General features: G+C 40.6%; 1 protein-coding gene across 1 annotated transcript in view; it reads right to left on the bottom strand.

The window, feature by feature from the left end:
- Nucleotides 1-17,751, bottom strand: part of tm7sf2 (transmembrane 7 superfamily member 2) — a 40,409-nt gene that overhangs the window by 2,282 nt on the left and 20,376 nt on the right. Inside the window, exons 6-10 of the mRNA XM_037687462.1 lie at nucleotides 16,454-16,557; nucleotides 15,493-15,612; nucleotides 15,232-15,400; nucleotides 15,069-15,149; nucleotides 14,754-14,876 (exon numbers count right to left, since the gene is read on the bottom strand). Coding sequence (XP_037543390.1) covers nucleotides 14,754-14,876; nucleotides 15,069-15,149; nucleotides 15,232-15,400; nucleotides 15,493-15,612; nucleotides 16,454-16,557 — 597 coding nt within the window. The remainder of the gene's footprint in view (nucleotides 1-14,753; nucleotides 14,877-15,068; nucleotides 15,150-15,231; nucleotides 15,401-15,492; nucleotides 15,613-16,453; nucleotides 16,558-17,751) is intronic.

The following is a 17,751-nucleotide window of genomic DNA, read 5'->3' as shown; positions in this document are numbered from 1 at the left end:
ACAGAATCAAGTTTAACACATCACACATTTACATTAATTGGCAAAAAATTGAAAATAACAACATCTTATTTAGCAGGTTTTACAAGGAAGTAAACAATACGGCGATTGTTTTCTCACTTCAGCAGTGCAACAAACGTTAACCACACGGCGGTGGTTGAAAAACTTTGCTTCAGACATTTCTAAAAATATCTGTAATGATTTTTAGCAGATAGAAGAATTTTAAAGATGGGAAATGAAGTTTAAGTATGAGAGAGATGGGGAGGGAATTTGTCTGTTATAACCAGAAACAGCACGCTCCTTCTTTTCCAGCTTGACCCAACGGTACGCTTTGGTTGAGATCGACTCTTTTACCTTTGCAGATGGTAGTTTCAGCGTTGGTGTAGAGCTCTCCTTTCAACTCTTTCAGCGTCTCCGTAAGAACAGCTAAACCTCGGGAGTCGTGAGATCATCCAGAACAGACATTTCATAATTCCCAGATCTTCTCTCGTTCAGCTTGATTTTTCTTCCATCAGCATCCTGAATTCCAGCCTTCATGAACTCTGGAACTGCTGTCAACTAGGAAGTGCTGCACCTTTTAAAAAGGGTCACTTCCGGTTCATTTGAGGACTTTCTGATTGGTCGATGGACCAAACAGAGGTGTGTTTTGTGATGTAAGGTGTTATGAAAAGTCAAGGAAAAAGATTAAGATTGTTTAAGAACAGACAGAAGATATTATGAAGAACTTCAGACTTCGTGGAGTCAATTCTCTAGTATCTTGCTGTAAAAGTTAAACATGACATTTCTTTTTCAGTAAACTTGCAGTTGACCGAAACTTGAACTTTGACCAACTTACACACTTGCTCATTGAAGACAGAAAATCAGACAATGCATCATTAACCTGATTTCTTCTTTGAATGAGGATTAAAAATCGTTATTACTGTTTCACAGTTGATTTAAAAATGAGTAGTTCACTTCAACATGTAAACACTGTTTGAACTAACACAATTTGATTATCAAACATTTGTAAAATAGTAATGATAATCGAAAGTAGTCTTCTTTCACTTGATTAATTTAAGAAAGAAAGTCTCAGGATGGGTCAACCTGTATTTCTGGATTCAAATCAATGAAATGACAGTTTCTGTCCCATAAGGTCAGGACTTGACCTCAGGCCTAGTTCACTACAAAGTGGAAGGGCATGTTGAGTTTCTGGAAAATAGCACCAAGCGGCAGCAGGTATAAAGAGAATAGGAGGGGACCCAGTATGGACCCCTGCGGAACCCCCCAAATATAGGCCGTGTATAATGCTTAACCTTGAATTGTGACCTTAACCATACAGTGGGGTATTGAAAAGATTATGTGAAATGTTTTCTAACGTATCAGAAGTTACTGGTTAGCAAGAAGTTAGCAAGAAGTTAGCAAGAAGTTAACAAGCGAACGTTCACAGACTATACCATGATATAGCTGCCTTTGGATGGGCGTATAAAAATTGATCTACTAAACTGTTGGTTTAATGTGAATTAGTAGTGAAGGTAGAATTGGAAGTATCATTACAACAACTGTTTTAAAATATCAGATGTTTTCAAAGGTTTGTGAAAAAAAGAAAAGCTTTCAAGATCGGTTTAATGCAGATTCAGATTTATTCTGCCTGAATTCAGCTGTCAGTGAGTTTTAATAAAAACTGACTTTAATGGAGAAGGCAGACCTGTTTTTGTTCTGAACTGACCTGGGAGCAGTTAGCAGGGTGCTAACAATAAAGACTTACACCATGGCAAACGGTCTGTGTCTTTGTAGAAAAAGACTAAGGTCATTAAAGGCTTTCTATGCTGAGAAGAAAGATTTTAAAAGAACAATACGAAAGCAGCAGAGAGTTGAAGGGCAAAGAGAAAATGTGAAAATGGTTTTAGTCCTGAAAACGTGTCTAGCTGAGGCATTTTGAATCAAATGGAGTCGGGACAAACACCGAGCACAGTGCATTAAAGTAGTCAAGGTAAGAGCAGAAAAAAGCTTTTTCATTTAGACCTTTTAAAGGACCTGTCATGAGACTCCTTTGGCTAGAGGAAAAAAAACTTCAACATGTTTGATTGAAACATCTAAACTGAGGTTAGAATCAAACATCACTCGTATAGACACATCTGTGGAGAAAACATTTAATACATTATCATAAGACAAACAATGGATAGATCCATCCATCATCCATCCATTGTACTTCCATCTATTCATCCATCCATCCATCCATCCATCCATCCATCCATCCATCCATCAATTATCCATTCATTGTCCTTCCATCCATCCATCTATTTGTCTGTCCATCTACCCATCCATCCATTCATCCATCTATCCATCCATCGATCATACATTCATCCACACCCGCCCTCTTCCACTATTTATGGTTATGCCACAGAAACAATAGGTCCAGAAAAGAAACCACAACATCTGTCTTCCCAGTGACACTCCCCAGCTCCTCCTGATCGATCCATCATATGGATATCTTTGAGAAATGTATAAATAAATATATATATATAAATTTTTATTTTTTGTGAAAAATCATCAACAAGTGGGACACAATCGTGAAGTGGAATGAAATTTATTGGATGTGTCAAACTTTTTTCACAAATAAAAAACTGAAAAATGGGGCGTGCAATTTTATTTGGCCCCTTTACTTTCAGTGCAGCAAACTCACTCCAGAAGTTCAGTGAGGATCTATGAATGATCCAATGTTGTCCCAAATGACTGATGGTGATAAATAGAATCCACCTGTGTGTAATCAAGTCTCCATATAAATGCACCTGCTCTGTGATGGTCTCAGGGTTCTGTTCAAAGCGCAGAGAGCATCATGAAGACCAAGGAACACACCAGACAGGTCCGAGATACTGTTGTGGAGAAGTTTAAAGCCAGATTTGGATACAAAAAGATTTCCCAAGCTTTAAACAGCCCAAGGAGCACTGTGCAAGCAATCATATTGAAATGGAAGGAGTATCAGACCACTGCAAATCTACCAAGACCCGGCCGTCCCTCTAAACTTTCATCTCAAACAAGGAGAAGACTGATCAGAGATGCAGCCAAGAGGCCCATGATCACTGTGGATGAACTGCAGAGATCTACAGCTGAGGTGGGAGAGTCTGTCCATAGGACAACAATCAGTCATACACTGCACAAATCTGGCCTTTATGGAAGAGTGGCAAGAAGAAAGCCATTTCTCAAAGATATCCATAAAAAGTGTTGTTTAAAGTTTGCCACAAGCACCTGGGAGACACACCAAACATGTGGAAGAAGGTGCTCTGGTCACATGAAACTAAAATCGAACTGTTTGGCCACAATGCAAAACGATATGTTTGGTGTAAAAGCAACACAGCTCATCACCCTGAACACACCATCCCCACTGTCAAACATGGTGGTGGCAGCATCATGATTTGGGCCTGCTTTTCATCAGCAGGGACAGGGAAGATGGTCAGAATTGATGGGAAGATGGACGGGGCCAAATACAGGACCATTCTGGAAGAAAAAATGTTTGAGTCTGCAAGAGACCTGAGACTGGGACGGAGATGTATCTTCCAACAAGACGATGATCCAAAACATAAAGCCAAATCTACAATGGAATGGTTCACAAATAAACGTACCCAGGTGTTGGAATGGCCAAGTCAAAGTCCAGACCTGAATCCAATCAGGAATCTGTGGAAAGAGCTGAAGACTGCTGTTCACAAATGCTCACCATCCAACCTCACGGAGATCGAGCTGTTTTGCAAGAAAGAATGGGCAAGAATTTCAGTCTCTCCATGAGCAAAACTGATAGAGACAAACCCCACGAGACTTGCTGCTGGAATTACATCAAAAGGCGGCGCTACAAAGTATTAATGCAAGGGGGCCGAATAATATTGCACGCCCCACTTTTCAGTTTTTTATTTGTTAAAAAAGTTTGACACATCCAATAAATTTCATTCCACTTCACGATTGTGTCCCACTTGTTGATTCTTCACAAAAAAATTAAATTTTATATCTTTATGTTTGAAGCCTGAAATGTGGCAAAAGGTTGAAACATTCAAGGGGGCCGAATACTTTCGCAAGGCACTGCATATATATATATATATATATGTGTGTGTGTGTGTGTGTGTGTGTGTGTGTGTGTATACATAGACCCTTTCCAAAAAACTTAGAATATCATGGAAAAGTTGTTTAACTTCCATAATTTCATTCAAAAAGTTAATCTTTAATATATGATAGATTCAGGGCCCACAATTTAAACAATTTCAAGTACTTGTTTGTTTATTTTTACATAATTTGGGCTTCCAGCTCATGAAACCCAAAAAAAAAGGATAAAAAAAAAAGAGAATACTGTGGAGACATCAGCCAAAATGTTGCAGGGCATGAATGATTTAAACTGAGTGTGACACACTAATCATCTACTAAACTCAAAGCACCTGCACAGGTTTCCCCAGGTGTCATTAAATTGCTTCAGTTTGGTTCAATTGTCTCAGTTTGGTTCAATATGAGGAAGATTGCAGAGATAACAACTGGCCAGAAGACCATTATTGATACCCTCCATAGGATGGGTAAGCCACAAAAGTTCATAGCTAAGAAGGCTGGCTGTTCACAGAGTGCTTTGTCCAAGCATATCAATAGAAAGTCTAGTGGAAGGGCAACATGTGGCAGGAGAAGATGCACCAGCAAAAGAGATGACCGTGGGCTTCAGCAGATTAGGAATGAGATCATCAGAGGTACAGCACAGGTTGAACAACTGGGAGCTGAAGTTAGAGAATCCAGACTGAGATGGTTTGGACATGTCCAGAGGAGGGACAGTGGGTATATTGGTAGAAGGATGTTAGAAATGCAGCTGTCAGGAAAAAGACAGAGGAGATAATGTATATGGATGCAGTTAGAGAGGACATGGAGGTAGATGGAGTGAGGACAGATGCAGAGGACAAAGATGGAGGAGGATGACTCACTGTGGAGACCCCTGAAGAGGGAAAAGCCAAAAGAAGAAGATGAAGAAGAAGAAGGGTACATGTATTATGTACTGTGGAAGAAGAACATGGACTCATTGATACTAGAATACTAGCATTAACCCTGAGTAAAATGAACAAAATGGGCAAAACATTATTGCCCTATCTCTAACTTTTAAAAGGGAGTTTTTCCTTTCCACTGTTGCCACTGTGCTTGCTCAGGATGGGAGACTGCAACAAAGCCAAGATTCAACTTGTCTGTTGGATTCCTTAGATAGAGAACTTTACTAATTGGCTTTTATGTATGTGAATGTTCATGTAAAGTGCCCTGAGACAACTTTGTTGTGATTTGGTGCTATATAAATAAACTGAATTGAATTGAATTGAATTGAATTGAACTGTCTTCCGAGACTAAAGCTATGATCTAAATGTCAAATGTGTAATCACTTATATGTTACCGAAACATTAAAAGGTCAGATGACTATACCAAGCAGTTTAACTGGTGGAGTAGGAACTCTAGGTGAAGAAGCTGAATATTTGCAGGAGATCAGGTTTAGGTCCTGGTTTTTGGTCCTTTACAGTACTCCATCCCCAAACTCTCAGCTCTACTTCCTGCACTCAGTGAATAAAGATGAAAAAGGATGCAACAGAGGCTAGACTCTCAGGGAACAGATAAATAACACATGGAGAACTCAACAACACAGAGTCTAAAATCTTTTGGATGCAGGTCTTGACCCAAGAGAGAATCCCACTATACGTGGCCTCAAATAGGAAATCTGTCACTGAGACATCTGAAGATGGAAACACTGTGACCGGAAAAAGTGGAGCAACATCACTGCCAAGAGGCACGCATCAAACAACCTGAGCAAGAGGTTTCATCTTTTCATCATCATTATGTGCTTATGACTAAATAACATATCACTGTGATTAAAAAAGATAAATCAAGTGACAAGTTAATACTTTGTAAAGCAATCCCATTGCTTTACATGCAAGAGGTAAGTCTGATTTTATTTATTTTTTTGTTAAAAGCTATCAACAAGTTAAACTGCTCTTTAATATAATATACTAACTCATGCTAAAAGAGATTATAGTGACAGTTCAAATCTTTAGAAGTAAGATTCTGTTGAAAGGTTAAGAACAATTAATATCTTACCTGTTGTAGATAGCTACTTGAATATCCCTATTTGAAGAGACAGAGTTAAAAACCTTTAAATCTAAAATAATGAATAGTAAAATAAAAAAAAGGAATTTTAGTCACTATGTGATGTTAGATCTACAACTAGTGTCAGTAGTCAGACAACAGATGGACAACTGACACAAATATATTTAAAACATATATATCTGCACCATAGACAAGTAGAAAGTGCACTCCCTCTTCCATCCACTGCTCGCATTTGTGACATGGTGGAAGAGCAACGGTGGCGACCAAAGAGGGCAACAGCTCACGGCTGACAAAGCAACTATTTGATTAACCTCAAGCCCAATTGGATCTGTGTCACAAATTATTTGTTACTTTTTACTAGTCATGTAAAACAGCTAGATGATATATAAGGAAAATATATACTTTATAAGTAAAGAAGATCTAAACTAGTGTAGATGAACAGATGCTCAGATATATTCATCAATTAAAACGGATTCCTCATTTTTTTGGACTGAATAAAACGTGCATTGAATTTAATGAAATGCAAACGTGAGACGTCATTTATCTTTGACCCATCAAAATGAATGCGGTCATTTATTTACAGAATCAAAGTTTAACATCAAGCATTTACATTAATTTGGCAAATTATGAAAATAACAACATAAGCAATCAATCAGGAAAAATCATACGGCCATGATTTTTCCGTTGCTTCACCACAGACATTTATGAAAACTGTACAATTATGATCTTTTACCCACACGGCGGTGGATGAGCACTTTACACAGACATTTCTAAATATCTGGAAGAATTTCTACTTGAGAGAGGAGTTTAAAGATGGGAAAGAAGTTTAAAGAAGAGTAAAAGATGGGGTTTGAGGGAGTGTTGAACAGAACGGCACTCTCCGGGCTTTCTTCAGCTTCTTCCTTACAGTACACTTAGGTGGTGAAATCGACTCTTTTACCTGGAGATGTCTCAGGCGAGATTCCGTTTAACGCACCCTTCAGCGTCTCCGTAGGATGCTGTTACTCGTCCGGAGTAGCGGCGAGATTCTGTCCGCCACAGCTCACCTCAGTGAAGATGTTATAATCCCATGAAACTCGGAAGAGCTCTGTTGTCATGTCAGGATCTTCCCGGCTCGCAGAACTGAACAGAGACCCAACTCCCACAGAACTGAACTCTCACAGCCCTCACAGAACTGACAGAACTGTGTATCCGACAGAACTCTGTATCCAACAGAACTCTGTATCCAACAGAACTCCAACAGAACTCCAACAGAACTCCAACAGAACTGAACAGAACTGAACAGAACTGAGTAGACCAGGAAGTACCGACATTTTAAAGAGCTCTTTTCCCGGTTCATTCGGGAGTCTCCCCATTGGCCAGAACCGACCAGACGGGGTGTGTTTTGTGACGTAAAAGGTTAGAAGGCAGCAATAATTGTTATGGAACAGATCAGAAATGTTCTCACAGACAGAGAGAGTTTTGTTTTGGCGAGTTTAAGAAACAGGTGCCAAAACCCCCCTGTTGACGTCTGAGAGGATATAAACAGGACAGTTGTTCCAACACATGTCTGCTTCAACTCCTGACCCTGGAAACGCACACTTTGCTCATTCACAGACAGAAATCAGCAAATGCATAATTACTCTGTAACAGCTTTGACATGAGTTCTAACTTTGCATGAGAATTAAAAATCATTACACAGTTAATAAAATTGATTAGTTCACTGCAACATCTAAAATGGTTTGAACTAAGACACTTTGATTATCAACATTTGTAAAATAGTAATGATAATAAAACAGAGAGTGTTCTTCCACTTGAATTTTCAAGAAAGAAAGTCTCAGGATGGGTGAACCTGTATTTCTGGATTCAAATCAATGAAATGACAGTTCCTGTCCCACAAGGTTCTTAAGGTCAAGAGTTTTGACCTCAGATTAAGTTCACTACAGTCCCCCCTTTGGAAATCATCACCTGTCCATGGGGATGAATTCCAACTATGAACTTACGCCTTCGATTGTCCTTGAAGCTTGATGTAATCCAGCAAAGAAACAAGAGTCAAGAGTAATCCAGCAAAGAAAACAAAAGTCAAAAGTAATCCAGCAAGGAAAACAAAGTCAAGGTAATTCCACAATGTTCTCGGTAATTCCATTGTGTTGATTATAATTCCATATCGTCTCGATAATTCCATTGTAGCAATGCTTTAACCCCTTGAAGACAGAGTCTGTAATCCATTGGAAAAAGTCATATAATCCACAACGGTAAATCCACAACGATTGGAAGTGTTGATTAATCAGCATACAGAGGGGTACCCTTGGATTGAACTGAAGATGCGGCCACTGGATGAAGAGCGGAGACCAACGTCAGGATTGCAGGTCGCCTCCAGCGAAGGTTGTCTCCAGCGACGTCCAGCCTGTGCCGTTCTGGTTCAATGTGTCATGCAATTATGTGGTTTAAGGTGGGCTTATGAAGGGGATTTTACATAAGGCCTTAAACTATATGCACCTGGTGTGTAAGCTATTATGGTTGGGAACAGCTACAAACCAGATTTCTGATATGGGGCGAGCTGGTCTGAGACTCATAGACGAACAGGGTCAGGGCCCGGGTCAGCCACAACCACCCCAGACAGATGCTGTTGCACCTCTTCCTACTAACGCCATGCAGTCACAACCAACCCCATCTCGGGTGGTAGGAACAGACCTGCACCGATATGCACCTCTTCCTCCTAACACCATGCCGTTACCCCCACCCCCATTATGGGCGGTAGGGACAGACCTGCACCAATATGTACCTCTTCCTCCTGACACCATGCAGCCACCTCCACCCCCATCACGGGTGGTAGGGACAGACCTGCACCAATATGCACCTCTTCCTGCACAAGGGAGACCGTTAATACTGTCTCCTTCAATGGATGATTTGCAGAAAATCTCAAAATATGTACAACGCTTTGTACCTGAACCGATGGGATCATCTGGAACAAAAGCGTATCTCAGAGATCTAGAGTTCAGATTGAGATCTTATCCTAATGCTACGGTAGAGGATAAGATCAGTCTGATACGACTCACTTCGGACAGAGAGGTGTTTACCTTCGTCGAGCGTCTACCTGCTGCAACGAGAAGGGATTACAACCTTCTGTGTGAAGCTTTGATCAGAGAGTACGACTCCTGCACGGGACCTGCTGGTTTCCCAGCTGCAGACAAGGTCACGCAGGGTAAAACTGAACATCCAAAAGTTTATTACAAAAGAATCTTCCAAGCTTATTTTGGTAACAGAAATGAGACCGGAATGGAAGAAGATGATGGTTTTAAGTTTGTTTTCAGCAAAAATCTCCATGCTGATTTTAGGCGATCAGTACAAATGATGGCAAATTTCAGAGAAAAATCCATCAGTGAGATTAGACAGTGTGCTGTGAATGTGTTTGAAGCATGTTCTCATGCTAAGACGCCCATTGAAGTGTTTCCTAGTGTAAAGGTTAAACCCCTCCCTCTTGAACTGGAAGGACGACGTGCTTCGCCGCCTCCGCCTAAGAAAGAGAGAAAACAGTCTGTTCAAACTAACAAACCGCGTCCTGAAGGTGCACGCTGGGACAAAAAAGCTCCTCTTTCAGAGGATGACAGTGATTATCGTAAAAGGGGTGAGCGCAGGACGCAAAGATATGGGAAACCATATCATCAGGGGCAGTACGTAAAGGAACCCCCGAAAGACGTACCTGACCGTCCCCCACCTCGGCCGAAAAGAACCGAGGCGAAAAAATCACAAAAGTTCCAGAAACAAGGCCCTACACCTCTGAGCTCGGAAGAGACAGAGAAAATACGCAGGTTGTTAGAAACTTTGAAACACACTGACACGGGAACCCAACCAGGAGCACTATGCAGTAATGTAATCCCTATTACATCTGAGGGCGCGAATGACAACATTACGGATGTCGGTGGAACACACCAAGACGTTGCTGTTGTTGCCTCAAACAACCCCTCATCAGAAGAAGGGGGGGTAAACACACACACAAACGATGACGAGTCATCGCAAGCTGAACACTCAGAAACAGCTTCTGCTGTGCTGACGGTTCAGACAAACCAAGATTACACAGATAAGGCTGACCGCGTGAAGAAGCGTCAGAAAAAACCCAAAAGGTTTCTGTGTAACTTTATCAGAAGGGGGGTCGCCAAAAAGGCGTACCTGTCAGTAACACTCGAAGGTGTCCTCACACACGAAGCACTCTTGGACGGTGGGGCAGACATAACAATTATGTCAGCTAAACTGTTCGAGGAGCTGAGGACGGCCGCTGCCAGTGTTAACAGGATAATACCTCTCTCTGAATGTGCTATAGAAATGCAGGGTCTCTCAGAGAAGAAGACAACCCTGACAGCTATAGCAATGGTTCACATGCAGATTGGCAATATGACGCTGTACCACCCAGTACACGTGTCTCGTGTTGACTCATTCCCATTTTTGGTTGGCCAGGATTTTATAAATCGCTTCGACGCGATTATAGATTATGGTGATCAAACAATGTGGACAACAGTGAGCAAGCCACTGCCAATCGATACGCCTCCGGAGTGTGAGACAGACTGCCCGACAGCAGGTACCGCGGAAGGCGCAAAGGACTCCTCAGCCGAGGACACGAGCCCGGTGAGTACTCCTCTGACATCATGTGAAACCAATGAGACCCACCCAGTGGTCCAGACTCTGACCCAACGAGACAGCCTCCTCTGTGAGCTGGAACAGTCAGAGTCCACCAAACACTACCTGCCACTGGTAGTTAAGGGTGTAGAGATCCAAGGGTCCCACACCAACGATGCTGTTCTGTCTCTGTGGACAGATAAATCAGCAATTAACAGAGCTTTCTATGAAACCTTGGTTCACAAACACGTTGGTCTAGAACTAATTAAAAAAGCTTTCCGCTTTCCATTAGTTCCCAATAGTTCACAGGTAATGACCGCAGAAGGGGTCATTAACCTAAAACTGAACTGGAATCAACGAGAACTGGTTCACCCGTTTCTCGTTATCCAAAACTTACCACATGCATCCTACATAGGCTCTGACATTTTGGTAAGGTTAGGTGTCCACGTGGACACCATCAACAAGGTGCTGTGGTCCCTAAAACCAGCCACAAAGGATCCTCCTGTGCTAGATACAGCGAGCCTTAAGGCTGGGCAGACCATTCCAGAGGCCTGCCAAGTTGCTACCAACCAGACCACCACAGTACCACCTCAGGTGATTAACCTAATGGTGCGAATCCACATCATAGCTGGACAAGCTATTAGCCGTAAACAGGCATATTTTCAGCCCTCTCCTGCATTTTTCAACTTGGGACTGTCCGTGGAAGCCACGAACCAGGTGAGTCTTGACTCCAGGACCACATCTATTGCTGTGTGTAACACAGGCATGGATGAGGTGCTGATCCCAAAAAACACTATGCTGGGATGGTTGATTTCAACTGACTTTCATGATTTTGAACTAGGCATTCCATTTCTGGGAGGACTCCCAGACAACCTGGTACCGGGTCAAGACGCTGGGCCAGTATGGTTCACGAAACCAACACAGGCCATAGCTCTTTTCTCAACCGATGATGTCGACCAAGGACCTCAAACCTATGGTGTCTTACCCATAGACAGGCCCGACGACTCAGAAAGGGATTCGTGGGAGCTCCCCAAGGAGCAAGAACCCTTATCAGTCTCATCACAGATTGATCAGGTGGTCGCACAAGCTGACGCTCTGACATCTGATGAAGAAAGAGACAAACTTCGCCAAGTTCTTTTAAAATATGAAAAGTCATTTGCAACTGATTCAACGGATTGTGGGTTGACCTCACTCCACGCAGTGAGAATCCCAACCCCACCCAACGCACCGCCAACATTTGTCAGACAATACAAGATCCCTCTGGCAGCATACCAGCCTGTCCAGGAGATCATTGATGACCTTTTGGTCAAAGGTATAATCAGACAATGTAATAGCACCTACTCTGCGGCTCTATGGCCAGTTTTAAAACCAAATGGTAAGTGGAGACTTACCATAGATTACAGGAAGCTAAATAAACAAGTACCTTTATCCAGGTGGCCAATGACTCAGCTCCATCAGTGAATCAGTGTTCACTACACTAGATCTGAAGTCAACAAATAACACAACTCTAATAACATATAAAGGGTATTGCATAAAAGTATTGGAATAACGTATATTTATTATAATTTATCTGTTCTGTAGTCGACAGTTAGAAAACATTCACAGTATACTCTGTGATACTTTTGAAGGAGGAAAACTTGTCTCTACTGATATTGACTAACCATCTTCTCAATAGGTCAGTTTTGTGTAATGGAAACCTAAAACTAGTCAAATATATTATTATTTTACTCTGTGTATATATTATGCAAATCGGAGGCAATACCAGATTGTACTATTTAATAATTTGCGCTAAATTGTAGCAGGATTCAGCACAGTGCTACACTCTGTATAACAATAGCTGCCACAGAAGCTAAAATGTATTAGCCAATTCAATAATTAGCAGTGATTAAATCAGTTATATAGGCTAATATTAATTTTAAACAAGTACATTGTTAGCTTCAATTATAGCTACATCACATTCACATTGACGTAAATAAAATAAATCAGCTTACTTGTAAAATAAAATGCTTTAATTTTTCTCTTCGGTTGGTACAAACGTAGCACATACAGCTTTGCGGCATTTTTACATACATTTAGTAGCTTCTATACTGTACATTATAATATTATATTAACATTATCTTTAATAATTTGTAAATTATCAGCCCTTATTGTTGGCTATTTTGCCAATACCTACAACAATGTTAAGTCCAGATGCTTGCCCTCTCTGGTTATGACTCCCGTCCCTCCACTGCGCCGTCTAATCATCTTATTTAACTCTATGATCTGCACTGATTACTGAAATGTGACAACACAACAAAGATGGTCATTGTGAACATCGCTGTGTTGCATTTGTTGTTTCAGCAAGGTAGTGATGCTGTACGAACCTCCCAGAGAGAACTCGGTTTTAGCTTTTATGTTATTACAGAATATAAACCCAAGATATTTCATGTTTTTCCACATCAGCTTAATATTTTTATATGCATCAGTTTTAGCCCGCAGTACATTTACAGCAAGCTGTGACCATAAAGACTTCACTTATTTACATGACCAAAAACATGCATGTTAGGCAGCCTTCAGGCCCAGGCCTCCCTTGTAAAAGAGATCTGTGACTGCAATGGGATTTGCCTGGTTAAATAAAGGTTAATAACTAAAAAAATAATTAGCATGCCACTCCTCTTTAAAACACTTGAAAGAAAATGCAGCACGTTTTTTATTTCACATTTCTTCACACATATTCTACTGGAGAAACCATAACTATAGCTAAAGTGCATCGTATAATTTAAAAATGCATGAACCTCCATCCACATAACTTTACTACCATTGTACAAAAAACAACCTAAGTTTAGATGCTTCTTGCAGCAACAGTAAATTATCTGTCAGGGATGAGCATCTCGCCATCTTTGCTCAGCTTGTTGTAGATACTGGTTTCTAAAATAATTACAGGCCAATCACCTGTTAATAACAGGATCATTAACAGTTAATGTTTTTCTCCAATTCTAACTGTAAAATTTTCCAATCAGCCTGCCACACTCACCTGTTCTTACTCACTTATCTACTCAGGTGCCTCCACTTTCCCAATCACTTCAGCTTCAGTCTTTGTTTCTCCACTCACCAGTTCAGCGATATGCATGTTCTGTGCCATCTGGTTCTTCTTGTGTTCTTGGATTTTACCTGAGTTTTTTGTATGTTATGTTTTTTTTCTGCCACAACATTTTGATTTTTCTCTTTAATAAAACGTTAATTTTCAGAACTCCTTGTGTTGAGTCCACATTTGGGTCAGATGCTTTTGCAAACCCCAACATTCACAAAGAAAAAAATATATATGTACATTTAGTGAACCAAAATATAAATGCAACTTTTATTTTTGCTCCTATTTTTCATGAGCTGAACGCAAAGAGCTAAGACTTTTTCTAAGTACACAAAAGGCCTTTTACTCAAATATTGTTCATGAGTTTGTGTAAATCTGTGTTAGTGAGCACTTCTCCTTTGCTGAGATAATCCATCCACCTCACAGGTGTGGCATGTCAAGATGCTGATTAGACATCATGATTATTGCACAGATGCCTTAGGCTGCCCACAATACAAGGCCATTCTAAAATGTGCAGTTTTATCAAACAGGACAATGACACAGATGTTGCAAGTTTTGATGGAGCAGCAATTGGCATGCTGACATTTGAGAAAAAGGGGCTTTTGTTTACATAGAAAAAGTCAGATCTTTGAGTTCAGCTTAAGAAAAATGGGAGCAAAAACAAAAGTTTTGCATTTATATATTTCATCATTGTATAAAAGAATTACTGAGTTCGCTTTTTATTCCATTTTGTGTTCTAATTATTGTTTAAAACGTTTGTGTCGTTTTTGCCATGGAGCAAAGTGCAGCAGGGACAGTAGGAGTTTGATAATCCTGAGGATGAGTCAGGTTTCAGAAGGAGATCAGAGTGAACGAGATCTAAAAATAAATCTTACTAGATGTAGTTTATGCCTCAATCTGGCATTGATCTTTCATGACGTCATCCACATCATAAAGAAGGACATCTGTGACTGTCTTGCATGAGCGAGACCTGGTTGCAACAAGAGCCAAGCTGAGAACTTTTAAGCTGGCTTACCACATGGCAGGGACCACGCCAGCGCCATAAGGAGGTCACCGAGGTAATTGGGATGACGAACGAGACCCCACCAGCCTGACACGAGCAGCCGCTTCCCCGTCGCTGTGGCAATAGTCTCCAGGCCTGAAACGAGCCGTGGAGAATTCAGATGCTTTTGAGCAACACGTGTACCGATCAACCCCGTCTGCCTCTTATTCTGACGAAGGGACACTCATGGGCTGAGATTCTTGAAAACGTGATCGTTTTGTTTAATGAATTTATGAAGTTTGTGGGAAATCACTGGAAAAAAAAAACAGAATCAGAAAAATGAAAGACCTGCAACACTCGGATGAGTTGGATCTCGTCTGAACTGGTTCTTCTGTGAGTTGGACTTTCTGAAAACGTAATATCCCACACCTTGAAGGCAAACACAAACATGTTTATTATAATTCTGTATCCTAAAACAACATTGTCCTCTCTAGTAAATATATATATTCACCATTCAGAGTTACTATAAGTGCAGCCTTGAACAAACTCAGGCTCTGTGGGTGCTTCACCAGGAAGGATGTCTGCAGGCTGTACGTGAAGGGGACCCAGGCCAAGTCACCGAAGACCAACATGAAGCCAAAACCATCATGGACAATATCCATAGTGGTCAGGACAGCCTCCTGGTGAACACGATGAAGGAAAACAGGAGTATTCGAAAGAATCAGAGGAAGGCTGAAACAGTCTCATTAGAAAAGTGAAACGCCCCGCTCACCTCATTCCACAGAGCATCGGCTACATAAAGCACCTGGAAACTGTTGACCAGGATCATAGCGAGGGAGGGGGATCCTCGAAGCTCCACCTCCTGCATCAGCATCCCGAGGTTTATGACCACCTGAGGGGACGTGAATAATAACGACCTGCTCATCCTGACACACACACTGATGATCGCACAGTTCAGCTCCACTAACAGTCACTAAACATCACTGACTGCGTGGACAATATTTATCATCGTTAGCATATAATTCAGTTTTCAGTTGCTTCACACTGGGACTTTATCAGCAGCATTTGTTCAATGCTGAATATTAAAAGTACGTAGTTTTAACGTTTAACAGGAAGTGGGAAAAAATCCCACACACTGTCTGGAGCCAGTTGGTGGAAGGTTTTTCTGTGCTCTCCTACGCATGTTGCTTTAAAACACTCACATATGCAAAAGGTTCACTCTTCATACTGTAAACACAGAGGAGGGGGAGAACGCAGCATATTCCACCAGGCTGATGTGATTCCCAACTGTTTTAACTTGTGAAGTTAACGGGGATCTTGTGACAATATCAGATTTAATTCTCACTGGTGTATTTCGCCTCATTTATTCTGATGACGCAGATATAAATGATGATGTCCTAAAATACACCAGTCACTGTGCTGGGTCAAAGCTTCTGATCTGGGTTGTGTCAAACTTGGACTGATCAGAGGAGAGCGACACTGCCACCTGGAGCTCATGCTAGGTTTTAAAAAGAAAATATTGCACCGCATTGAAACTGCATTTTATAACAAATTTGGATAAAGCAGTACTTGCAAAAAAATCTGAAACCATTGCTAAGTTTACATATGACATATTTTTTGTAAATGTTGATCTTTTATGAGGCTGCTATGTCCTGCTGAATTCTGAGAATACATGTTTATGAAACTTAATAAACTTCTATTCCATTTGGACATTGGCAGAACTGATGACTCACCCAGCCAATCAGACCTGGTCTGAGCTCACAGAAGTATTTTAGATCAAAGTTTCCAATCCGAGGGTTCAGCTCCCGTCCAATGAAGAAGTCGTACAAAGGATTTCCTACAACAAAAGAGAAAATATAGAGCTTATCATATAAAGCATACAAATACTCAAACACCTTGATTTTAGCCCTTGAAGGTAAATGGAGTAACAAAAACAGGAAGGATGAAAGTTGCTATAGAAATAACGTTTGATTGGTTGAAGCTTGATTAGTAAGTTTAATTAACAGTAGCATTAGCATTCAACAACCAGTAGTTAAGTTATTACGAATGGTTTGATAAAATCCCATATTTATTGCAAACATTAATAGCTGTGATGGTCCTTTTTACTTATTACATTTAACATAATTTTTAAAGCACAGCTTCCTTTAATGACTTTTAACCATTGGTTGTTAACTCTATAAACACTTTACAGTAGTCCCTCGCTACTTAGCGGTTTGTTTTTCGTGGGTTCTCTATATTGCAGATTTTCAAAGTAAGATTGGGCATGACACAATTGGCTGATTGATGGATGAGCCATGGATTGTTTATTTAAAATAAAATATTTTAAATGATTTTGCACCTATGTGCAGCCCACAAGTGCAGGGGAAAGCTCCCTCCTGCAGCCTGTCATGATCAGCTCTCTGCCACACACACACACGTTCCTCGTGCTGCATTGATTGACTTTTGTCTTCCAACTTAAAATTCTAAGTATGTCACATCATAAAAATCATCATAACCACAAAATATAAAAATGTTAAAAGTCTATGATCAGTTGTTGAAGTATAATTGATCAAGAAGTACATCTCTGCTCCGTGCTGCAGAGCTGAAGCTGTGTGACATCCTTTGATGTCCTGCTGCACTTCTCTTCTCTACAATTTAAATGAAATACTGTAATATTTTTAATAAACCATCCATTCTGCATGCATGGTTTATTTAAAATGTTACAGTATTTAAATTTAAATTGTTTATTTAAGGAGGGAGATTGGAAGTAACAGGTCATGAGTGTGATTACAGCCTGGCATATGTCATGACAAAGTTTACTGAACTTGAACTTGGACTATTGTATCCCTACTTCGTGGTTTTTCACTTATCGCGGGTGGGAGTGGTCCCAAACACCTGCGATAAACGAGGGACTGCTGTATTTATTTGTAAAGTTGAAAATAATTCAAATCTTTCACATTTGTTTTTCTATCCTGCTCACAATGTTAAAGCTAAACTTGTAGGTTTTACTAGATTTACCTCTTCATCCAGTTGTATTTATATGATTGTCTCA

This window comes from Nematolebias whitei, chromosome 14 (genome assembly GCF_014905685.2).
Source record: "Nematolebias whitei isolate Nwh7 chromosome 14, NemWhi1, whole genome shotgun sequence".
Lineage (NCBI taxonomy): Eukaryota > Metazoa > Chordata > Actinopteri > Cyprinodontiformes > Rivulidae > Nematolebias > Nematolebias whitei.
Note: the sequence above shows the minus strand (reverse complement) of the source record. Positions and strands in the feature narration are given on the sequence as shown.